The sequence below is a fragment of the Zasmidium cellare genome (assembly GCF_010093935.1).
Source record: "Zasmidium cellare ATCC 36951 unplaced genomic scaffold M409scaffold_55, whole genome shotgun sequence".
NCBI lineage: Eukaryota > Fungi > Ascomycota > Dothideomycetes > Mycosphaerellales > Mycosphaerellaceae > Zasmidium > Zasmidium cellare.
This window is the reverse complement of record NW_022986999.1, coordinates 115,928-138,359: the sequence shown is the minus strand read 5'-3', so window position 1 is coordinate 138,359 and position 22,432 is coordinate 115,928. Positions and strand designations below refer to the sequence as shown.

At 53.7% G+C, this 22,432-nt stretch overlaps 12 protein-coding genes across 12 annotated transcripts; 4 read left to right on the top strand and 8 right to left on the bottom strand.

Moving 5' to 3' along the window:
- Positions 1–1,358: 1,358 nt before the first annotated feature.
- M409DRAFT_29792 (uncharacterized protein) lies at positions 1,359–1,864 on the bottom strand (the record flags this gene model as incomplete). Its single annotated transcript, XM_033809625.1, has 2 exons — positions 1,359–1,623; positions 1,656–1,864. 2 exons carry the CDS (start codon positions 1,862–1,864, stop codon positions 1,359–1,361), a joined length of 474 nt encoding a protein of 157 aa, XP_033660682.1.
- Positions 1,865–2,730: 866 nt separating this feature from the next.
- On the bottom strand, positions 2,731–3,424 carry M409DRAFT_60559 (uncharacterized protein; the record flags this gene model as incomplete). The annotated part of the gene is made up of 2 exons (XM_033814521.1): positions 2,731–3,116; positions 3,181–3,424. The coding sequence occupies 2 exons, from the start codon at positions 3,422–3,424 to the stop codon at positions 2,731–2,733; spliced, it is 630 nt and encodes a 209-aa protein (XP_033660681.1).
- A 1,620-nt stretch (positions 3,425–5,044) lies between these two features.
- On the bottom strand, positions 5,045–5,836 carry M409DRAFT_60558 (uncharacterized protein; the record flags this gene model as incomplete). Its single annotated transcript, XM_033814520.1, has 1 exon — positions 5,045–5,836. One exon carries the CDS (start codon positions 5,834–5,836, stop codon positions 5,045–5,047), a length of 792 nt encoding a protein of 263 aa, XP_033660680.1.
- A 778-nt stretch (positions 5,837–6,614) lies between these two features.
- Positions 6,615–7,319, bottom strand: M409DRAFT_29789 (uncharacterized protein; the record flags this gene model as incomplete). The annotated part of the gene is made up of 2 exons (XM_033809624.1): positions 6,615–7,088; positions 7,242–7,319. 2 exons carry the CDS (start codon positions 7,317–7,319, stop codon positions 6,615–6,617), a joined length of 552 nt encoding a protein of 183 aa, XP_033660679.1.
- Positions 7,320–7,436: 117 nt separating this feature from the next.
- On the top strand, positions 7,437–8,541 carry M409DRAFT_29788 (uncharacterized protein; the record flags this gene model as incomplete). The annotated part of the gene is made up of 2 exons (XM_033809623.1): positions 7,437–8,057; positions 8,140–8,541. 2 exons carry the CDS (start codon positions 7,437–7,439, stop codon positions 8,539–8,541), a joined length of 1,023 nt encoding a protein of 340 aa, XP_033660678.1.
- Positions 8,542–9,063: 522 nt separating this feature from the next.
- On the top strand, positions 9,064–10,071 carry M409DRAFT_29787 (uncharacterized protein; the record flags this gene model as incomplete). Its single annotated transcript, XM_033809622.1, has 1 exon — positions 9,064–10,071. One exon carries the CDS (start codon positions 9,064–9,066, stop codon positions 10,069–10,071), a length of 1,008 nt encoding a protein of 335 aa, XP_033660677.1.
- Positions 10,072–10,595: 524 nt separating this feature from the next.
- On the top strand, positions 10,596–11,420 carry M409DRAFT_60554 (uncharacterized protein; the record flags this gene model as incomplete). The annotated part of the gene is made up of 1 exon (XM_033814519.1): positions 10,596–11,420. The coding sequence occupies one exon, from the start codon at positions 10,596–10,598 to the stop codon at positions 11,418–11,420; it is 825 nt and encodes a 274-aa protein (XP_033660676.1).
- A 1,183-nt stretch (positions 11,421–12,603) lies between these two features.
- Positions 12,604–13,541, top strand: M409DRAFT_60553 (uncharacterized protein; the record flags this gene model as incomplete). The annotated part of the gene is made up of 4 exons (XM_033814518.1): positions 12,604–12,606; positions 12,886–12,901; positions 13,022–13,178; positions 13,292–13,541. The coding sequence occupies 4 exons, from the start codon at positions 12,604–12,606 to the stop codon at positions 13,539–13,541; spliced, it is 426 nt and encodes a 141-aa protein (XP_033660675.1).
- A 361-nt stretch (positions 13,542–13,902) lies between these two features.
- On the bottom strand, positions 13,903–14,872 carry M409DRAFT_29785 (uncharacterized protein; the record flags this gene model as incomplete). The annotated part of the gene is made up of 2 exons (XM_033809621.1): positions 13,903–14,294; positions 14,368–14,872. The coding sequence occupies 2 exons, from the start codon at positions 14,870–14,872 to the stop codon at positions 13,903–13,905; spliced, it is 897 nt and encodes a 298-aa protein (XP_033660674.1).
- A 627-nt stretch (positions 14,873–15,499) lies between these two features.
- M409DRAFT_60551 (uncharacterized protein) lies at positions 15,500–16,302 on the bottom strand (the record flags this gene model as incomplete). The annotated part of the gene is made up of 2 exons (XM_033814517.1): positions 15,500–15,984; positions 16,047–16,302. 2 exons carry the CDS (start codon positions 16,300–16,302, stop codon positions 15,500–15,502), a joined length of 741 nt encoding a protein of 246 aa, XP_033660673.1.
- A 1,276-nt stretch (positions 16,303–17,578) lies between these two features.
- Positions 17,579–19,154, bottom strand: M409DRAFT_70828 (uncharacterized protein; the record flags this gene model as incomplete). The annotated part of the gene is made up of 4 exons (XM_033818914.1): positions 17,579–17,783; positions 17,838–18,230; positions 18,292–18,333; positions 18,382–19,154. The coding sequence occupies 4 exons, from the start codon at positions 19,152–19,154 to the stop codon at positions 17,579–17,581; spliced, it is 1,413 nt and encodes a 470-aa protein (XP_033660672.1).
- Positions 19,155–19,627: 473 nt separating this feature from the next.
- M409DRAFT_70827 (uncharacterized protein) lies at positions 19,628–21,701 on the bottom strand (the record flags this gene model as incomplete). The annotated part of the gene is made up of 10 exons (XM_033818913.1): positions 19,628–19,789; positions 19,872–20,150; positions 20,200–20,248; positions 20,311–20,461; positions 20,517–20,921; positions 20,976–21,098; positions 21,167–21,232; positions 21,283–21,307; positions 21,363–21,544; positions 21,596–21,701. 10 exons carry the CDS (start codon positions 21,699–21,701, stop codon positions 19,628–19,630), a joined length of 1,548 nt encoding a protein of 515 aa, XP_033660671.1.
- Between the last annotated feature and the right edge of the window lie 731 nt (positions 21,702–22,432).

The following is a 22,432-nucleotide window of genomic DNA, read 5'->3' as shown; positions in this document are numbered from 1 at the left end:
AGTAGGAATGCAGCGATCAGAGCAATGCGAGCACAGTCTGGCGAGGTACTGCTGCGACGGCATTGAGCCGAATGACGGCCCTGGCCTCTTGGATCTCCCAACATCCCTGGATCCGAGTTGGACGTATTCAGATTGGAAGGCTTCGGCAACACATGATTTCTGGCCTGAAATTGCTGAAGCTGCGTAGTTCAAGATGCTTAGACTCTTCCTCGCCGCATGGCCGGCATGCGAAGAACCAGTTTGATAGCAGCAAGTACGAATCGACTGGCTCAAGTCGTGCTGCGGCAAAGTCCAGACACTCACTCACTATGAGATATCGGGACTGAATATCAGGTCCTTCACTAAGGTAACTACAAAGCTTTTACTTTGAACAAACAATAGGGTACTGTGCCGTTATAGATCTCGACCACGTGAACAATGCATCGTTCGCACTTTTCCACACCATCACCGCAGATTTCATGCCGTGAAGACATACAATCGCCTTCATTACTTTGCATATATACGCCTTAGGAGTCCAGCACCATGAGTTCCATGAGCACAGCACATCGACTACCTAACAACCACCTTCGAGCAGTCTCAACATCCCATCCATCATCCAGCACATTCACACACAAGAAGCCCCGCACCACAACACACAGAATGTCCCACCCAAACCGGCTCGGCAGCAATCCACCCAGCCCACCTCAGGGCCCTCCACACTGCGACTGCGGTTGCGGCGGAGACCCCATCCGCAAGGCTGAGATTGCACTTGAGCGCGCGGCACGTGGACAGTCGACTACGACACACGAGCAGGCTGGGGCTGGTGCGGAGGCAGAGGCTGCTGAGTTCGATCCGACGGCGAGAGCGAGATCTTGATCTGGTATGCGTGGGCTATTTGGAAGGATCAGGTTTGCGGGAGATTGTTCTTAGTTCGAGGCTTGATTGATGCATAGCGAGTCGAATTGAATGACAAGGATTTACCTGCAACACCCGTGAGCATTCTTTTGCGTTCTCAATGTGATATATATGTTAGTAGAATGATCGCTAGGTTGTAGTGGATAACTGTAGTGCCGCATCTCAATTTTCCAAAGCCTACATGTAATCCATATCCAGGAGACATGTCCGCTGGCTGGGGATTTGTCAGGGGTGTCTCGTTCATTTCAGAATGATGCACAAGCGTGGTAAGCAGTACGAGTTTGGTGATTCGAGGGATGTGAGAGTATGGCTCGATTACCTGGAGCCACAGTCCTTGAGAGGCTTTGCAAACTCGAGGTGCCAAAAGCCCATTCCATTCTATTTGCAAGCCGGCAAACAATCACGCTCATCATCTGTCTTCGAAATAGGACCAGCAAGACACCTCTTCTTTCCCCATCGCCAGTCTACGGCTGATTATTGTTCACACTCTGCGTCCCAGGCACCGGTACGGTGTACATCCTACTATTGGCATCATAATGATAATCCAAACGATTCAGAGGGTTGCATTGCCCACCACACCCTCCACGGTTGCAGACACTCATCTGGTTGACGCTGGTGAAGCTGTAAAGCTCGATGCACTGCGTGCCGGGAATGTTCGTGCACGAGAAGCCGTTGACGTTGAATTGGGAGCATTTGCCGTCGTAGGAGCAGCGGCCGTTGAGGTCGAGACTACAGGTGGTTGTCAGCGCTGAGATGTCTACACGCAATCGTAGGACTCTGGGGTGTGGTCTTGCCCGCGGTTGCAGATTGTGGCATAGATGCCATCGGCGGAAACGCCGCCGATGGGGCCTTCTTGGTCCCAGAAGGCGTCAATCTCGGTCTGGTTGAAGGCTTCGGGAGCTGGAACTGCCGTGACAAGGTCGAAAAATGCGATCGCCAGGGAGGCAATGGTGGCGACGCTGAATTTCATGCTGAGGGTGTTATATCAGGATTTGGAGGAGAAGTGAAGGTTTGAAGGGGCAATCGAGGTCGTTGCTGCTGCGTGTGGATGAGTCTTTGACCCAGCGTCGACATGGTCTTTATATCTGTCGTCCGGATCAACACACCTTATCATAAGGAGAGAAATTTGCTGGCAAGCGCCTTCTAATCATGTTGTTGTATTAACATGGTGTCGATGCGTTGGTTGCAATAAGTGTAGTCGTCGTCGTTCGGTCAAGTCTTGGCCCTGGTTTGCGAAATGCCTTCTCCGGGCAGGCTCAATACGAATCACAATCACGGACATTCTTGTAACTGGGAGCAGCGTGGCCAAAAGGATGACAGTTACGGCGCGGTGAAGCGCTTCCGTGGAACCGGCTTCCACCTCAGCGCACCTGGATCTGTTCAGTAACTTCGTGAAAGAAAAGCCAGCCCGAGTGTCATGCAGTCCGCATGTGACGGCGTCTCATCACGAAAGATAGCGACCGTCGTCGCGGAAGATATTTATTAATCGTGTTCTCATCGGTTGCCGAGTCAAGCCCGATCGTTGTCCGACTTTTCAGCGTCCTGTGAGGTTGAACCAGTGCACAGCCATTCGCCCAAGGGCTTGTAGCAGAAACTCATCAATTTCCCAGATTATGCAACGCGCCGAGTATGTAACAAGAGATATGCGGAACCTTCTTCAACCATTCGATTTGTCCAACCTAAAAAGCAAGAACCCCACTATTCCCACACCTCTAATGCCCATTTTGTTTGAATCGCATTACACATGCATGCATGAGGAAAGCAACCAGTACTGTACACTCCAAGTACCAAATCCGTAGTAGTAGTGTATTACCCAGCCCAATTTCATTCCCCTCTTTACAAAGCAAGCATGGCGCCGAAGATGCCCACTGCTGCCAAGCCAACAACATCCATGCCCAGACGCGAGGCACCACCGGTGCTAGAGGTGATGCCGCTCTCGGTGGGGGCAGCTGGCGAAGAGCCAGAGCTCGAAGGGCCTGAGCCCGTGGGGACTACGTAACCTGTGCCATTAGTAGTGGCCGTGGAGAAACCAGAAGAAGCACCGGTGCCAATGGGGTAAGGAGGGACAATGCCACTGGGAGACGATGTGGTGGTACCTGTAGCGGAAGCTGAGGCGGAAGATTCGTGCGAGGACTTGGTGGCAGAAGCAGACGAGGAGCCGTAGCCGGTGGCGGAGTGGGAGGCGCTGCCGGACTTGGAGGCGGAGGAGGAGGTCGAGGTCGCTATCACATGAGTGTCAGTATACGCGCCTACGAGCCCGTGTTTGGTGTCGCGGTGTCTACGTACAGACGGACACACCAGCATCCTTGCACTGCTCCTCGAAGGCGTCATTGGCGGCGTCGGTGTTGTCGCCGCAGTTGGAGGACAAGTACTTCTTGACCTCAGACGCGCCGTCGCCGCAGACAGTCTTCATGTCGGAGGGATCGTCCTGGGTGTTGACCGCGGCGAGGAGGCATGCTGGGGGCGCGGCGACTGCGACCTGCGCAGCGACGGCAAAGAGCGCGAAGGCGGTGGTGAGCTTGGCAAACATGATGCCTGGATTGGATCGAAGGTCCAGAAAGAAGGTGGGTTTGGAAGACAGTAGATGTCGTGTTTCGTGTAATTAGGTAGTACTCGTCGGAATGTCGCAGGCGCGCGGGTGTAACGTTTCAAGTTGGTGTATGTCGGTAAAGAAGCCCCGAAAAGAGTGAGGGACTGATGCGAAGGCGAGGGAATGAGTGGATGTACCGTGAAGAGGTACGGGCGACGGCGATGCAGCAGATTGCGCGTGTTTGCTGGACTGGTGATGGTGGAAGTGAGCGACGAAGAGAGTGAAAGGTCCAGATGAAAGGGGAACGTCCGTGCTTTGCCGCTATCCCAGCTGGGGATCCTCCGGCACGTGCACCGAGACCCACAATCAAAGTCAACTTCGACTTCACTTCCCCAATCTTCCCGCATCAACATCACAGCCTCGAAATACTCTTTCCATTGCGGAAACCTGATCAGCCTGGTCTCCCTGGTCTCCCTGGTCTTGCAAGCGAGTCCGATGCTGTCGCATGGGTAACAACGGCAAAAAGCGGCCTCCACTGGTACGATCTCGCCGGCAGAGCACTTGGTCCTGGTTCTCCCAATGAAGCGAAGTCTTCGCCCAAGGGACCGTCTTTTCGGGGCGTAGAGACGCAAAGATGAGGCTGCCAATCATATGTGCTTTGCTCGAAGCACGTGTGCATGGAGAGCTCCTAGACGAATGCACTGGCAGTAGCACACTGGAATTGACAAGCGGCAGGAGGGTTGCGAGAGCCATATGACTTCAAGCCGAACCAGCTGAAATGCTTGGCGATATGGCTTTCCACGCTACTGGCGGCCTCTTGAGCAACTTGCAGGTATACCAGGGTGACTGTAGGCTGCCTGTAGCGAGTGGACAAGGTATGTTTTCAGCTGCCCCACCTGGACGGAGGTATAAGACATCCACTCGCCTTTGACTTTTGGTATCGCATCATACAGCAGCACTATAAACTCACTGCCACTAAAATCATTCGAAGAAGCAACACTTCACATATTGCACAGTATACTCCGCAGCTCTGGACATCAGGCAAGCCTGGTCGTTGAAGTCCTCAACTCAAATCGCAACAAGCAAAAGTTGGCGTTAGTCCCTCTATGCTCCATTCATCGGCGTTCAAACTGACTAGACCCATCTTCAAAGTCCGGCTTGCAACCGCTTCGAAGTCGCATCGCAGAAATGCCCGTCGGATGCTACGCCTGCTACGACAGCGGCGAGCGAGAATGCTCGTCCTGTGATGGAACCGGTGAACGACTCAGAGAGTGCCGCACATGCAATGGTTCGGGCTCTGTACAACCGGACACCTACGACTGCAACGCCATAGGCCGACCTCGACGCTGCAGAGCATGCGATGGCCGAGGAGGTCGTCCTTCACCGTGTGGGAGGTGCGATGGTCGTCGCTATGTCAGTTGCACTTACTGTTGAGACACCTGCTTGAACATGCAATTGTTCTGCAAGGGAATTATCTGATAGGTCAGCCACATCCACAAACAGAGTGTAATCCGTCTCTGATACTCCGCTTGTAGTGGATCTAGGAGCAACAGTGTCACATCTTTTTCACACTGCAGCAGACGCTGACCTTTCTTACGAACCACTCCCAGTCTGAATAACTCAAAAATCATACGTAACCGGCCTCGCCTTCCCACCCCTAACCCTAACATAATCCCCCTCAAACCACTCATAAGGGATCCACACCCTCCCCCCAAGCACCTTATTCCACTCTTTCCCCCAAGAATTCTGCACCAAAAATCTCCGCTTCGCCGAATCATACCCCACCGCCAACATTGTGTGCGATCCCATCGGCGACGGTGTGAAATCCGCCGGCGGCTTCCCGAGCACGCCCGTCTTCGCATCGATGCAGGTCTCCACGCACAGGTTCACGCTGGACTCGATGACGATGGCGAAGATGAAGGGCCAGCCTCGTTTCAGGACTTCCTCGAGCAAAGGGATGGCGGGATGTGTCATGTACTGCCACATCCCTTCAACGGCTGGCTCGGCACTCGGATCGAAAATGCGATAGAAACTAATATTCCTCGGTATGATATCTGTCTGTCCAGAAAATGACTTTCCATCCCTCGGATGACTGGATCCTTTCGCTTCGAGCTGCGCGGCGCCCAGATCGACAGGCTCCACGGCACTTGGCGGCTTCTTCGTAACCGCGAACAAGTTGCTATCGTTCTCGTCGAGTTTCGGATCACCGTATGGCCAGAGTTTCTCGGTGCAGACGCCATCGACGAGGAGGGCAACGATGTTGGTGCGGTTTTGAGCGCCCGAGTCGGTCTTCAGCTTCAATGCGACATCGCCGGGGACTTCGTTCGTGCCGTACTTTCCGGGATCTGTGCGAAGGCGAGCGTTGCGATACAGAAACAGTCTAGAGGGCTCGAATTGGTCGTAGCCGATCATGGTGACTTTCTTGTGGGCGTAGCGGAGGGCTGCGAGAGTGGCGTTGGTTACGCAGCTGCCGATGTCGCCTTGTTAATAGACGGGTGGGAGGTCTGGTAGGATGAAGGGCTTTGCTGCGGAGCCGTTCGTTTGGTTTGCGGGTGTCTGGGCCGATGGTGGCGCTGCTGTCGTTGGGTTGGCTCGTGGGACGAGAAGTTCGATTTCGTCGGATGTGAAGAATGGATAGTCCCTTGTGTCGACGGAGTCGAAACCGAGATTGCCTGTGGCGTATTCTGGAGCCATTGTTGGAGATCAAATGGTTTCCCAGGCTCGCGGAGATTGTGGAAGTTTTACAAGGCAGAGTGGAGACTTTCTACTTGAAAGCACGAGATTCTTGGGTGGTATTGCATGCCTACTTAACCTCAACAACAAGGGGATATCTTACTGATATCGACACAGATACTAAAGTGATCACACCACCCATCTCTACCTCGTGGCGGAGCTGGACTCGAAGAGGCTGTCATTCGTGCGCTCTGGACTTGGTGGCTTGCAGCTCAAGAACTGGCCCTCATTGAGCAAGCTTCCTCTTGGCAGCGACAGGTGCTTGTCTTGGGAGTATCATACGATGAGTTTCATCTGTCATAGTTCACGGAGGCTGACTGGGCTCTTTGTGACAAGGATGCGAAGCCTCTCGCTGACATGTGACAAGATCTCGAAGCTTTCATGGCAAGATGAGGCTACATTGTAGCCGAAAAATGTCGATGTACCAACGCAATCTCTATCTCTGAACAGCCGACATCTACTTGTCTGACGGCAATTTCTCAAACAACTCCACCAACTTCGTCTTATCCCAAAACAACTGCAACTCCTTCCAGTGCAACCCATCGTAACCATCCTCTGTCTCCGCCGGCTCCACCTTCGCAAACCACGCAACAGGCGTATTCGAATCCGGCTCCTCCCCTTTATTTCCCTTCAACCAAAAGTGCCTCAGAAATGTCGCATGCACCGTGACCGTCCCGTCGGGATTCCGATACTCTAGGTACGTCTCAGGGATATGGTTGATGCGCTCGAAGGCTATGAAGAGATCTCGCATCCAGTCGGCCATAGCTTGGACACCGTGGAATTCTTTGAGAGTCTCACTGCGGGTTACGATGGATGGAGCGTACCATTTTGTTAGAGGAGATTCGCTGAAGGCACGGGTGTTGACGGCGTTGGCGTAGGCTTCGAAGAACTTTTCGGTGCGAGTCTCCACGAATTGTGCGACTGTTGCCTTCTGCTCAATCCGGAATGGATTGGTACACAACGATATGTAGGCGTACCGGATAAAGCAGCGCGTGACGAGTGACTGGCTTGGCAGCCTCGTGATGGACAAAGCGAGACTTCACGGACTTGGTAGCCGCAGCGAGTGAAGAGTAGCTTGTCTGACAAAGACTTCAATCGTAGCGGGCTCTGGGTCTGTACCTCCAGAAGCGTTGAAGTCGTTCGAGCCTTGTAGCTCGGTCATTTCTACTATACCAATCAACTCGGTCAGATCGCACTCAGCATCACTGCATTCGAAAGCCACCGTAGCAGCAATCAACTCATCGAACTCTACCGACACCGCCTCAGTATCCCACAAGTCATGGCGTTGGACGACGATGTGGAGATGATTGATGTCAGCGAGCTCGACAGCGACGGAGACATCAAGATGATTAGCCCTGTCAGGCCTGTGGCTCCAAAGACTACCGTCCCAAGAGCCGCCGCTCCTAGTGCTAGCGGCCCCAGTGCTATTACTTCCAGGACTGCCGCCTCCACTTCCAGGACTGCCAACGTGAGTGATACCACTTTCAGAACTGCCGCCGCCAATGCCACCGCTTCCAGGGCTACAGCCTCCATTGCCAATGCTTCGAGGACCACCGCTTCCAACAATCCCACTACTTCGAGGACCGCCGCCTCAAATGCTACCTCCTCCAGGACTGCTGCTACACAAACCACAGCTGCTAGAGCCGCCGCTCCAAATTCTCGAACTCCAGCTGCCACTTCCAGACAACCAGTGGAGCGAGCCCTGAGATCCGGAGGCCAGCTCAAGAAAGCAAGCCACAGGGTCCTGAATAACGCAAAGCTGCTCGAGAAGATCTTCGCCAAATTACCCATGATATCGCTCTTTAAGATTCAGCGGACCTCGAAGACTTTCCGCAAGACTATCAAGGAGTCTGATGCGTGTCAGAAGAAGATGTCCCTCCGCAGGGACCCGAGTATCAGCGTGAGGCACGAATGCAATCGCAACCCTATTGACCCATTCCTCACATGCTCCATCTTCCTGCCCCCGCCTGGCCGTGGAACAGGGCGTCGTCGAAAGCATCCATCTCGCGAAGCATTCGGGCCTCGATTGCGAATTCCGGAGAGAGTACGACGTCGAGCAGGCGGCTTCAGTCACGCATAAGTGCATCAAGCTGGCAAGCCGGGAGGCGTCTTGGCGCAAGATGTTGGTCCACCGATCAAATATCGGTCTCGTCGTCTCGAAGGTGACGATGCTTTACCGTCATTCTCACCAACGTGCTTGGAACAAGACTGCCAAGTGCAAGACGCATGACGGTAACTTCACCCTTGGCGAACTTCTCGATGCGGTGGAAGCGGTGCTCAATGGATATTGGGACTGGAGAATCAAAGGCACGAAGCTGCCGAACCAGATGAGGGACGTTATTTATCAGCCTCCAAAACCTGGTCAAGGCGTCATTCGTCTTTAGAGAGATTGGTTGGTGTGAAATTTACAATTGTATGAATGAGAGCGAAGAGCAGAGCAAGAACGGAGGAAGTCACCTTCTACGTACACACCTGCCCTTCATCCTCTCTGATCACGAAACTCTTTTACATACTATTGAAGTTATGAAATACGTGTAGCCTTTGCGAAAAACATTTCCCAGCATTAACGCCTTCACACCCACTACTTTCTGATTCTTCCACCTCACCGATGTAAATGCAAGCCTGTAAAGCCCATTTTCAGCACATCATCTACAGTAGAAGTCTCTGCCATTCTCGTCATTTTCATTTATACCATCTTGATGCCTCATTTTCCTCGAGACTTCGCATTTTCGACACTCTTTGGGATATATGTACGTAACACGAATACGAGAAGTCAAAATCTATATTCAGGGGTTCGGCCTCAACGTGGCCTTAAAGCTCTGTATAAATACTTCCATACCCTTTTCCAGATTTACTTTGTCGTTTCTACGTCAACCAACACTCCGATTACACTCAATACCCAAACAATGGCCAACCCCCAACCCCCCAATCCCTCAACAGCCACCCCACTCACCTCCCAACCATCCTCAAACTTCTTCACAACCCTCAGCCCCGAACTCCGCCTCGAAATCCTAACCCTAGCATTCGGCTCCCGAACCATCCACCTCAGCCTCTTCGACACAACGCCTCCCCGTCCCTATTATACACCCGGTGGCTGGCCCCCCAAGCTCCCCCAAGGACAAGCCAAACTCTGCAGCACAATCTGTCGCCGACATGACCGCTTCGGGCCAAAGGATATCCGTGGGTTTCGCAGCGTCGCGGACGATTCGTGCGCTGCTACTTATCCCGTTGATGAGGAGAAGAAGATGCGGTCGGAGGAATGGCTCGCGGGGCTGCATTTAGGGGTTTTAGGGTGGTTGCTGGCTTGTCGGCAGGCGTATGTGGAGGGTCTTGACGTCTTATTTTCGACGAACACGTTTCATGTTGATCGGCCTCTTTTAGCCGCCAGTCTTTCTAGCTTTTTCCCACAGGAACGTCTTGCGCGGATCCGGGCGGTGGAGTTGAAGCTGGATTGGAGAGTAGCACGATATGAAGGCGATCGCGTACCTTTCCATGAACGGCTCCCGAGGATTCTTGAAAATCTCCCTAAGGAACTCCCTCGGGTTACGCACCTCTCTATCGCCTTTCAGGATAATCTCTGGCCGGACCCGGATGCTCGTTCCGCCCCATCAGTAGAGGAGTTTATGCCCTGGCTGGAAGACAAAGCCTTGCGACCCCTGGATCGTCTAGCGGAGAATATGGAGAGGCTGGAGACGTTTGAGGTTTACTTCGTTTCTAGCATCCATTCGAAACTGAGAAAGGACAGGCATTGGGAGAGGGGGAGGACTGGGGATTTCAGGCCGAGTTTTTGGAGAGGTCTTGATGGGAGCAAGGAATGTAAGAAAGGGTATTGGGTGCACGAGGGCGCTGATGATACTCCTTACGTTTGCACGTATCTACCACCCCCTCCGCGCCCTGCTGCGGATAGTGCATGAATGACTTTGAGAACAAACAAGAGCCGGAAGGTTGGAATTCATTGTCTGGCTTATATCGTTGTCAGCTTTGTCTTGGATGCAAGTCTCGGGTATGAGCCTGAGGATGGAGGTTAATCGGATGGCACTTGCATCTGCAGTGATCTCTCGCTGTTGATGAACCGCTACGTCTTCTGCTGAAGGATTCGATATCGATCTCCAGCCGTCGGGTTCGGCAATCACTATTCGCATGGCACTATCAGCTATATCCCGGTCGAGAACTCAATGGATTGTCGTGTATATTCAACAGAACACATTTTCGTATATACATATATCCTAGTGACATCTAGGAGGGCACCAGCACTGGGCCTGGTGAATGGCATTGTTACTCGCGAACCAGTCACTCGTCGAACAGTGACTGGACTTCGTGTCGTGCGTCGTGTGCCGGCGACGCTTCTGGCCGCGTTTAAATAATGTTGCTTCGATCTTGGAGGTCGCACCATACACCACAACCTCTTCGAAACTCTTCCCTCAACAAACACCCCAGCATGGCCACCACTCCGAACCCCAACATGCAGGACATCTACAAAGGCATCGCTACGCTACCCCAACAAGACAGCCAGCCGTGGCAATACAACGACATCGAGATGGTCGACTACAATGCGTTCGAGGCCTGCCATAAGGCGCTCGGTACGGTCGAGATTCTCGAGGAAATCCTCACTCACCTGCCCAAATTCCAGCTGTTCCGCATCCAGAAAGTCTCCATGGCATTCCGGGACACGATCCAAGAATCGCCACAGCTCCAGGAGAGGATGATGCTCAAGGCTCCTGTGAAGTCGTCCCCCAGACCTCGTGGCTGCAGCAACGGCGTTGTTTTAAACGACATCCTTCGCGACACGATCTTCCTCCCCCGCCTTGCCATTCAAGAGGGGTTCACGGATGGCATCCACGCCATGTATGGCCACAGGCGTCTGATGCACGAGAACCTGGAGGACGGAGAGTTGACGTTGTACCGCTATCGCGAGATGCAGTTCTCCCTGCCCGAGAAGAACTATATCATCAATCTGGCAAAGCGCGACGCATCCTGGAGGAAGATGCTGGTGGCAAAGGAGCAGCTACCACCGTTTCGCACGCAGATGCTCATGTGGTTCAGCTCTCTGAAGGAGTCTGACAACAACAAGGAGGGTTTTGGTGAAGAGCGGATGGGATTCGTTACGATGGGAGACGTGGCGGATGCGGTGGAGAAGGAATACAATGAGTACTGGTGGTCCAAGGCGAACGGTATCAATGTTCGCGGGACTCTGAGGGAGGCCGATGACTATCTTGACCATAGAACTGGGATCACTTCGCGGGGGTTGCAGCATCGGATCTAAGCCGTCGTGCTGGAGGCTCTACAAAAGACCTGGAGAGGTATTAGCAAGTTATGTAGTGTAAGAATGGGAACAGAGCTAAAATTAGTTCTTTCAAACGTTGAGAGTTCCAGGCAAGAGCCTGAAAGCCATGTCGATCAACTCACTTTAGCTTCACATTTCAGCGATCCTCTCATTGCGAAGATGCAGGTATAAAGACCTTGTATTGATGCGCAGCGTAATCTCGATTTGACGTTGGTAAGGAGTATAGACGTGGCCACATTTCAGCCGCTCCCACGCTTTCCGTCCTTAGGCTGCAATTAAGGGAGTAGCTAATGAAGTCCTCAATGCCCATGCCGTAGAACGACAGAATGTGGCGATCCATTGTGACGAGAGATTGGGGTTGGTCGGCGATGTCGAATAGAAAACGTTGTCGTACGCGCTTCACGCCCGATAGTACTATCTCCGCTCTGGAACGCTCTTGGTCAAGGAGTGATATAGCTCTCGAGACCATTGGGAGCGAGAGCTTTCAGCAAGAGCTAGTGGGGGATGGATATTCCAATATTTGATGTTCATGGAGAGGAGCGAAATGATCTCGTGAACATCTCAGCACAGACCGTGTCACAGGATTCGGCTAGCGCCAATTTCCCCAGCTTTCGCTTCAACTGCCGCCCGGGGGGACGATCCCTCAACAAGACATGCAGGTACCAATGTCACTCACCGAAGCTGTAACACACAACCAAACCTGCCGTATCGCAAACGGCGTGCTTATCAAGAGCCGTGCAGCTCGACGAGTCCGGCCATGGTAGCACAACAAGGAGCTGTTATCGACTGGGATGGCGCGCAATTGGCCGGCGATTGCGTGGAATGAGATGGGAAGCCCTGTGACGTCAAACAAAGCAGCTGCTATCGGACTGCGAAGGAGATGGAACAGTTCTACGACGGCGGCGAGACGAGCTGGAAGGAGTTAGAAGGAGAGCCGATGAACAACCAAAGAGGCGCCGTCTGGGCCGGTCGTCGAGGTGCACGGGCACAGTCATGCTGGTGCTGCTGCCCCGCCACGGAGAGCTGAAGCTGAAGCTGGTGTCGTGTGCTTCCACCTCGCCGGACCAATCTCCTGACGAGAGCTGGAACAGACCACCTTCGCTCTTGAACGGGATGGGATTGCGCGAGCAGCAGATAGAGTAGCGGAATCATAAGATCAATAATGGTATGCCATTGCTGCAAGGTACAGGAAGGAGCGACATCGGTGCCTGCCATCTTTGTCTGTTTGGGAGCTGCGGCAAGAGCAACCGTGCGGCAGTCGCGTGACTGATGCTGGACATTACGACGAGGAAGGGAAGGAGCTTACGACATGACCCTTTAAAACACCACCTCTCGACTTCACTTCATCCCTTTCCTCCCCTCCATCCACACACCGTCAACAACAACATCACACGGCTACACTGTTCACCACCTTCAACCAACACCACCTCTCAGCCTTCCACAGCCTCATCTACCAACAAGTGAGTATACACCTTCCCGCCCAATGCCTGATTGACACCTGAATCACATCTGATAAGAGTCACTCAATGCCTCATCCACATACTATCCTCAAACTCCAACACTAACGCCTCACCTCCCAGTGACTCGCACCCACAAGGCTACCGATCGCGACCACGTCGGCCTCGCCAATGGCACCGCCGCCCCTGAGGAGCACCTCCCCCGCTACTTTGGCAAGTCCGGCCACGAGGGCGTCAGTCCAACCGCTACCAAGAAGCAAGGTGGCGGAAAGGGCAATTGGTAAGTTGTAGCATCCCCTTCATCTTCACCCTCACCCTCACCTTCAAGCCCTCCAACATCCAACATTCCACCCTACGTCATCCCCACACCACAGCAACTAACACTTCTCCAAGGGGCCAAGCCGGCATGTCCGAACTCGAAGACTACAGCTACAACCCCATGAAGCCCAAGCGCCGCAGCAACAGCACGTCGCAAGCCGCCGTCTTCAAGACCAAGTTCGAGTCCCTCGACCCGGAAGTCGTCGAGTACGACGAGGACCTCCACGGCCCGGACCAGGCCGAGCTGGAGAAGATGTCGACGACGAGCTCGTCCGCTGATACCATGGGTTCGGTTGAGGAGGAGGATTTGAAGGAGGCGAAGTAGAGATATTTACTTTACACACCTTTGAGAGGAGGGCCGGCCAAAGCCTGGTAGGATGCCGGCCAGGGGATTGTACGAGAACGGGCGTTTTTTGTCTTTGTCTTTGCTTTTGAAGTGGAAGAGATGCAAGGGGTGAGCTACTACAACAACGTCAGCGTCTCTCTTATCGCTGGCGATGGAGGAGCGTGAGATGGATGAAGGGGACTTCCAAACATCAGACGAATAACATGAAACTGTAATACATAGCAAGTGAAATCAAGCAGATGCGAGATTGACCAATTGACATGTTTCTCCTTCGTTTCATCTCATCTATACATGCTCTCGCTCATACTCCTCATTTCACGCAAAGCTATATCGACCTCTCTTACCCATTGACAATAACACCACCATTACAATGTATCGTCTGCCCACTAATCTGACTACTATCCGTACTCGCCAAAAACACCACACACGTCGCAATCTCACTCGGCTGCCCAGGCCTCCCCATCGGACTCGTAAACTGCTTGATCGCCTCATCCGTCATCGTCGAAGGGATCAGCGGCGTCCACACGGGGCCCGGAGCGACGGCATTGACGCGGATGCCCTTGCCGACGAACTGGTTCGAGAGGCCGCGGGTGAAGGACACGATGGCGCCCTTGGTGGAGGTGTAGTCGAGGAGATCCGGGCGGCCGATGTAGGCGTTGACGGAGGCGTTGTTGATGATTGTGTCGCCTTTCTTCATGTGTGGGAGGGCGTATTTGGAGAGGAAGAAGAAGGCTGGATATCAAACGTCAGTCGGGACAGAACGAGAAGGGGGAGGGGGAGGAGATTTTGGGGAAGCAAAACTCACGATGAATGTTCGTATCAAACGTATGCAACCACTGCTCCTCACTAATCTCCGAAATATCCTGCGTCATCATCTGATACGCGTGGTTGTTGAACAGCACATTGATCGCGCCCAACTGCTTCACCGCCTCCTCCACCACCTTCTTGCAATTCCCTTGCTCTTTCAAATTCGTTGGATACAGGAAACATTTCCGCCCGTACTTCTCCACCAACGCCTTCGTCTCCTCGGCGTCTTTCTGCTCTTCGGGGAGGTACGCGATGAAGCTGTCGGCGCCCTCCATGGCGAAGAGGACGGCGGTTGAGCGCCCTATCCCGGAGTCGCCGCCGGTGATGAGGGCTTTCTTGTCTTTCAGCTTGCCCGCGGCTTGGTAGAGTTTGTAGCCGCCATCTGGGCTGGGGACGTGGGCTACGGAGGGCGCTGGGTCGAGGTCGGCTTGGGAGCCCGGAAATGTTTGGTGTTGGATGTTGGGCTGGTGGCCGATGTCGAATTGGGGTTTTTCGGCGGACATGTTGGTGGTGGTGAGGTCTGTGTGGTTAAGAGGGAAAGAGGAAGTGGTTTAGAGGGTAACGAGAGGTGTTCATGTTGGTTCTTGACCTTTTTGGAGGAAGACCTTCAATCACTTCATGATGTCACAGTGATGGAAACTCAGGTCGACGTTTCCACTTCGACATCCAATGGCCCAGCATGTGAAAAGATGTCACAGTATCGCCACATGTTTGCTCATGCTGGGTGCGAAGCCCACTTCCAATGCACTGCAGTGATGCCGCGGTGATGGAAGAGTTTTGTTATTGAGCGGAGATGGGAGAAGAGATCACCTGAAGCGCGACGCGACCGACGTGAAAACGATTTCGTTATTGACTGCTGAATCAGCCGTACCGATTAACGAAGAGATACAGTCTTCAACGTTCACCTCACGATTGCTCCCTCACAACATTCAGTCATCTTCAACATCAAGCCATATCTTCGAAGCATTGGCACTTCATATCCTTCGTCTCGACCGACTGTGCTACATGTATTCTACTGTGCTTGCTGAACTGGATTGTCATTGCAGAAAGACATTTCCCAGCAAAAGCCCGAGCAGTGCATATTCATTACCCCATCTCCTCCCCTCTACCAACACATCCCTCCTTCCCATCTAAACATACCGCGCACAATACCTCAAATCATCAAAAAACAAATTCGTCACGCCCACCGCCGGCAACCCACTCTCCACAACCGTAATCCTGACGCTCACCATCTCACTCCACCCATCAAACTCCTTCAACCCCATCGTAGAATTATACAGCTGATCCGGCCCAAACGCAATCGTCTCCGTCGACTTAACTCTCGCATACCTATCCGTGCCCGTCACAGCCACCGTGCAGGGCAGGGAGAGACTCGCGGCCTGCGCGGCGGTGGTGCCGCAGGCGATCCAGAGGGATTTGAGGTCGAAGGATTTCAGTTTGCCGGCGACGGGCGTTATGGTTGTGGAGGGTTGCAGGGAGGTTATGCCCACGAGGGCGCGGAAGAGGCGGTTGTAGAGGTAGTCGAGGGTTGTGCCGACGGTGCCGAGGACGGCGACGTTGGGTTCGGACCTGGGTTGGACGCCCGGGGCGAGGACGTCGTTGGTGTTCTGGTGCGCTTGGGTGTTAGTACGCAGTTGTCCTTTGGCTTTGGTCTGTAGGAATTGGTGGGGGACGTACGATTCTCACGGCGGCGGAATATTTCAACTCGTCGTACGTGCCTGTGCCCACCCCGGCGAAAGGGGCGATGGGGACGAGTCGTCCCAGCAAAGAGTTGGGTTTGTCGAACTGCAAAGATGTCAGGAATGCGTGCATACATCGCCTTGCTTTCTATGATGCTAACTCCTTCAGTCCTGCATGTGGTGGTTCTCTCTCCAATCGTCGAGCCCCAGGCGGTAGCCAGGAAGAGGGGAACCAACACAGCGTTTTTCGCCATATCTGTAACAAGCGCTTTGGAGTCGTGCTGGTGATACAAGGATTGAGGGAATTTTGCTCGAGTTGTCGATGCAAACACGGTAGGGATTCTCGCGCTGCCTTTATAGTCGCCGCATGTGCCTTTCCCTCCCTATTCGGATTCTGCTCAGCAAGACACTCGCTACGTTTCTTGGGACTTCATGTCGTCTTTGTCTGCAGGCGTCGGAGGGTTTCGGTCGAGTCGTCCACATCGCCACGGATGGCTCGACCGTAGACGATGGCTGATCACCATCTTGGAAGGCGGACCACCCTCCAGCATGACTTTGGCCAAAGAAGCGTATCGTGGCAACGGAGGCCACCCTATGAGTCTCCAGCATAGCCTCTTGGCCTCGACATGCGGCTCAAACTAGCGCGGTGAAAAGGCACTTACCTCCCGAGCCAGGCATCATCTGACTCTCGCCGTCTAGCCAGATTTCCCCTTGGCAAGTTCCACGAACGTGGTCAGCGGCTGAGAGCAATGGCTGAGCATGCCTTGAACGAACGCCACACCGACTCTATGACCTGGAATGGCCTAATCCGTTCGCCATGTAACGGTAACGACGGCCCAAGCCCTCGAGACTCTCCCTCCCTCCTACCGTCAAAGTCAAGTTCTCTAGCGCATCTGTCGTGTCTCCCTCCTGGTCTGTTCGTGGCAGACCGTTCTTCGCTCTGCTCCTGGCATATGGCACCGTAGCAATGCTTGATCGATCGATCGATGGTCGAGGACATCATCGCATGGGAAGTATGTAGTCGACTCGATGAGGCCTTTTCTCGACGTCTCGATTGGAACTCCTTCGATGAAGGGGATCGATTCGATGATCTTGCACCACACCCCAGGAGCAGATCGTCGTAATGATGGGTGTAGTGTTACTCGATCGATCGACATCGTATCGGGAAATTGAGAAGGCTTGTTGAGTGTCTGACAGGCGAGTGATCGATTCTTCAAGTTGGTTGATCAGATGGAGACTACATCCTGATCTGTTACGTATAAGACCTTTCCGCAATTGTGACATCCGCGCGTGGCGACTGCAGCAAGCTCTCTGTGTACAGCTGGATGGATGTTTCCCCTAATTGAGGCGTGTGTACCAGTTTCTTGAGCATACGTCGAAATTCCACAGGGAAGTACACATTCGACATTTCGAGGAGTATCTTGAATAGAGCATCTGGTAGACTTGGCGTCCGATCTATCTCACATATCAACATCTACACATAACACACAACACACATACAAACAAACACAAGCCACCCGCAAGATGGACTCATCCACAGCTGAAAGGTGCCGTAATCGTCCCATCCGCATACGCCTCCACAATGGCGCGAATCGTCACATAGAGACCCGCAACGCAAATGAAAAGACCGATGACGATGGTCAAGACAGACATGAAGGTGTTGAAGGGTTTTCGCCACCATTCCCGGACGCCGTCGCCGTCGTGGTAGGCGTCGTGGAGCCAGAACATACCGGCGCTGGGGATGAAGTGTTAGTGGGGAAGAAGAGAATAGGGGTGGGTTTGGACTTACATTCCGTAGGTGAACCATGCAGCGAAGAGTGCTGCAGTGATGCCGATCAGGTAGTTGAAGATTGGAACTCCGACGGCGAGAACGAAGGCGATGGCGCTCATGAGAGCGATGAGGAAAACCCACACACCCCAGCCGATGAGAGTGTGTTCGTGGAGATGCCGTGAGTGTCTGAAGAGTCGAATGAAGATGATCTTCGCCGCGGTATGGATGTAAAGAGAGCCGGCGATGAGCAGGTTGGGCAGTGCGATGCCGTATGCGGCCTTCGACCAAACGATCTCGAGGGAGGAGAAGGATGGGGAGAGGACCGCGCTACCGATGAAGCCGTAGGTCACGGCAGCGAAGATGGCGTAGTAGCTGGTCGCGAAGCCTTGCAGGGTATAGGCGGCCTTGATTCTAAAAACACAGCCTTGTCAATGATCATGGTCTTTGTCATAGCTCTTTCCTAATGACTTACGCATCTTGAGGACGCTTCATCTCGGACATCAAAGCAAAGAACCTAAGCCAGTTAGAATTGCGAACGTGATTGTCGGAAGTTATTACTCACATGAAATGCCCACAGTATGCAAAGACAGGGTTGGTGATGGAGAAGAATGCGGTAAAGAAGTCGCTCGAGCGGGCTGCAACGACAACTCGGTCTTGAACTGGATGAATACCCGCGCCAACCATTCCCACGATACCAGCGACCAGAATGCTTCCGACACTCGCGATGGAGACCCAGCCGAGGTTGTCGAACGTCCGGGGGAGAGCCAACAGGAACGTCGCCGCGCAGAAAACGCCCGTGAAAGAGATGTTGCAGATCGCATGGTCGCTCAGTGTCGTCAATGCGATCTGTCCCGACAGCATCTGTCCTCCAGCCAGGCAGACGGCGAAGAGCAGTGTGCCGAAAGAAAACACCTCTCGTCCAACGAAACCAAACATGATCTTGCCCGCGTCGCCCATGTTGTGCACCTCAGGATGTCGCAGCTTGAAGCGCACCAGCAGCACCGACGTGTACGCCGCAAACATACCCAGAAAGATGATCAGAATCAATCCAGGCACCATGCCCACGGTGGCGAGCGAGGAGGGCAGGGACAGCATGCCATTGGAGACGATTTCGGCAATCATGAGGATGGAGACAATCTGCCATGACAGCGTCTTGTACTTGATGTCGTGGCCTTCCTCGCGCCCGAAGACGTCGCGGTCGTGGTAGTTGTCGGTGGTGGGCGAGCTGCCGCCATCGTAGTGGCCGGTGTGGTCGTAGTCGCGGCTCCAGGCGACGCCCTCGAACTTGGACATGTCGGCGAGAGGATGGGTGTCGCTCCGTGAAGAACCCAGCATCACAAAAAGGCGCTGTTGGAGGTGAGAGAGGGCGGTGGTGGTGGTGAAGATGGTGAGAGTGGGGTGGTGGTAGGCGAGATCGAGGTCGTGCAGCGGCACAAAGTCAATCAAATAAGCTCGCAGCACGGGCTAGCGTGCCATGCAGCAGCCATGCAATCCAAACAGCTGATCTTGCCCCGAACAGGCTGGTGGTTAATGCACGAGTCTCACGGACCCGGACAGAGAGGGAAAAAACGCCAGATCCGCCATGCCACTCCCATCCCATCCTCCGGCACAGGGGCCGTCGCCTGCTTCTTCTTCGTTTATTAACCACACGTGCCACTCCCTTGGGCGACTTCTCCGGCGCGCGGAATGCATCGTTCCTGACGAGAAAAAGTCTTTGGTGGCTGGCGTGCCATCGCTTAATGCTCTTAATATACATAGCTTCATCCTGTTGCTCCAATCCCACGCTAGTATCCAGGAGTCCGACTCCCTCAATCCAGTTTTCTGACATACTCGACGGGCCCGACGTATCTGTACCGGGCCCACACGAAGTAGAAGATGAGACCCCACAGAGCCACAGATGTAAACACCAGCGACGACCAATTCATGGAGCTGACTTCGAGGTTGGGCAAGGGCGTTGGTGGGAAGAAAGCCTACGACACGTCAGTAGCTGTTTCATGTTGTTGCCACGTTGAGAGATCCTTCAGGCTTCGGTTAGGCGGCGCGGAGACTTACCATGACAAACACGACGGACAGGAACGCCATTGCCAATAGGTTGACGGGAAGGCCGAGCACGCCGAGATTGAATCGTGAAGGTAACATCGGCTGTCTGGACAGTCTCCTCCACACGAAGCAGCCAATGCAAACGCCGTACGAGACCATGAGCACGCCGTTCGTCAGCGACACGAGACTGTTGAAGGCGACTGTGCTTCCGATGTTAATCAAGGACAGAAGGCTGGAGATGACCAGTGATGTGATGACGGCGTTCACTGGCACGTCGAGTCTCGGGCTGACCTTTGAAGGGTCAGTAAATATCGTTTGAGGACGGCGTCTCTATACGTACGGCAGATAGCCAGCCCGCGTATGGTGTTCCATTGTCTCTCGCAAATGCGCTATAGGACTTGGCGTTAGCGTGGATAATTTTGCGAGTAACAAATGTGTCACAGATACTCACTACATCTGGCGCGATGCGGAAGCCATGATAGTGACGGCACTGAAGGCGTCCATGAAGACGATGATCGCTGTCATGGTATTCGTAGCTGCCAAAGATTGTGTGGAGTTATAGAACATCTCGATGAATGGGTACCCCGTTGGCGTTTCGAGAGCTATACCGGCAAGCATCAGTGGTCGGTTGCAGATTGGGCGAAGAGTTTGACATACCTTTCGTGAGATCGCCAATACAGTAGGCTGCTGTGATGGCTGTAACCCAACCCGCAGCTCCGTTAAAGAACAGTGCCCACATCATCGACCGTGGGAGCGTGTATGCTGCATCTTTGAGCTCCTCAGACATGTGGACAGATGCATCCGCTCCGAGCAACGGCACTACGCAAGCTTGCATGCCAATTAATGCTGAGACTCCGGGGCTGTTCCACCCAGGATCTTGGAATGTCGTCCAGGCGAAGTCAGACGTTGTGCGTGGAGACAAGACCCAGAGTGGGACCAAGACGCAGAAGATGCCGTAGATGTGGACGATGAGGATACAGCCTTCAACCAGGTGCAGACGAGTGGCCAGGAAGATGTTGAACAGGGCGCCGAATAACAATACGGCAATGACAAGGAGGGTACCTGCAACACGCCCGGTCAGAGATGTCACGCCAATGGTATGTTCTGCCGTCTTACCGTGCCATCGCTCATACACATAGGTGTCCGGGTAATTCAAGACCAGAAGTCCTTGGATGATCGTTCCAGCCTGGAAAGCGATCGACGCCTGCAGAGCCTGCCATCCAAGCACACCGAGCCATCCTTTGATGATATTGTCAGATGATTGGATTGATACATTTCCCCTTGCGTCGAGTTATGCGATGACTTACCGACAATGTAGCTCAAACTTCTCTGGTATTTCCTCGGCGAAAATTCACTAACCCAATGGTATTGTCCTGTACGATTCATTAGCGCATGATAACAAAAACCAGCATCACAACCTCACCTCCTGTTGTAGGTGCCATGCTGCCCTGTGGAAAAAGACATCATCAGCGTCGTCCATCATCTGCAGCCCGGACACCTCACCATCTCGGCCATGGACATGTACACCGCCGTGAAACCGATCCACACAATCAACCACGTCCAGATCAGACCAGCAGTGCCTCCATTCTGCAGCGCAATACTCAAGGTGCTCAGAAGAGACTCCCAGGAACACATCAGAATCGCACTAAACCCGAACATCGTCACGAGTCGAAAATTGCGCTGCACTGCAAACTCATTAGCGGCATGCCCCTCATTCCCGACTCCATTGCACTCACACTGCTGCGTCTTGCCCATACGTGCCAGATCCCGGAGGTCATTCGCATTGCCGCCCCTGGTGGCCTTGTAGGCGACATTGTCCGGCTCTTCCACAGCGGCCGGCATGCTCTTGGAGAGCACTCCAGGCGGGGGCGATGTCTCCGTCATAATGTTCCAATACAAGAACAATCAGCAGGTCATCATCAACACAATATACAAGTGGTATGGATAGAGATGTCGTTGACCGTTGGACGCAGGGTTAACGGAAATCGACCGGCAGTACCCTCGTACCGTAGAAGGCCTCCATTTGGGACGCTAGTCAGCATGTGATGATTCTAGTGAGCGACGACGTGGGAGACGACAGACGCTGGGCTGCGCGGTGGCGGGGCTCGGCTGATGCACTCTTCAGGGCAGAGCTCCTGCGGCACCAGCAGACGCGGCTGCAGAGCGACTCAATCTTATTCTGCTCCCTTCGCTTGGCTCACCCGCCGATCGCTGCACCTCAGCAGCAACCGACGTTTCTGACAGGCCCGCGGCGCGGCGAGCGCAGATACTGCTGACGCCACTGGAGTCTGATGCCCCCTTAGCGCCTTCGCACACCCTCTTTGCAGATTATTCGAGCCCGTTTCCAATTTTGCCGTCGCGGGTGGCAGGCGAGGACGCTCTCCGGCTGCTCCCACGGTCCCACCAGTGCTCGGAGGATCCTATCACCATGCATATCGGAGTCGAGGCTTGCTTGAGACCTGAGGATGGTGTTCTCTCTAACAACTCCCTCATCAACCACCTCCTATTTTCATTTATAGATCCGGTCGGCAGGATACAACAAGCCTGGGCTGGCGACGCCTTGCTGGACACTC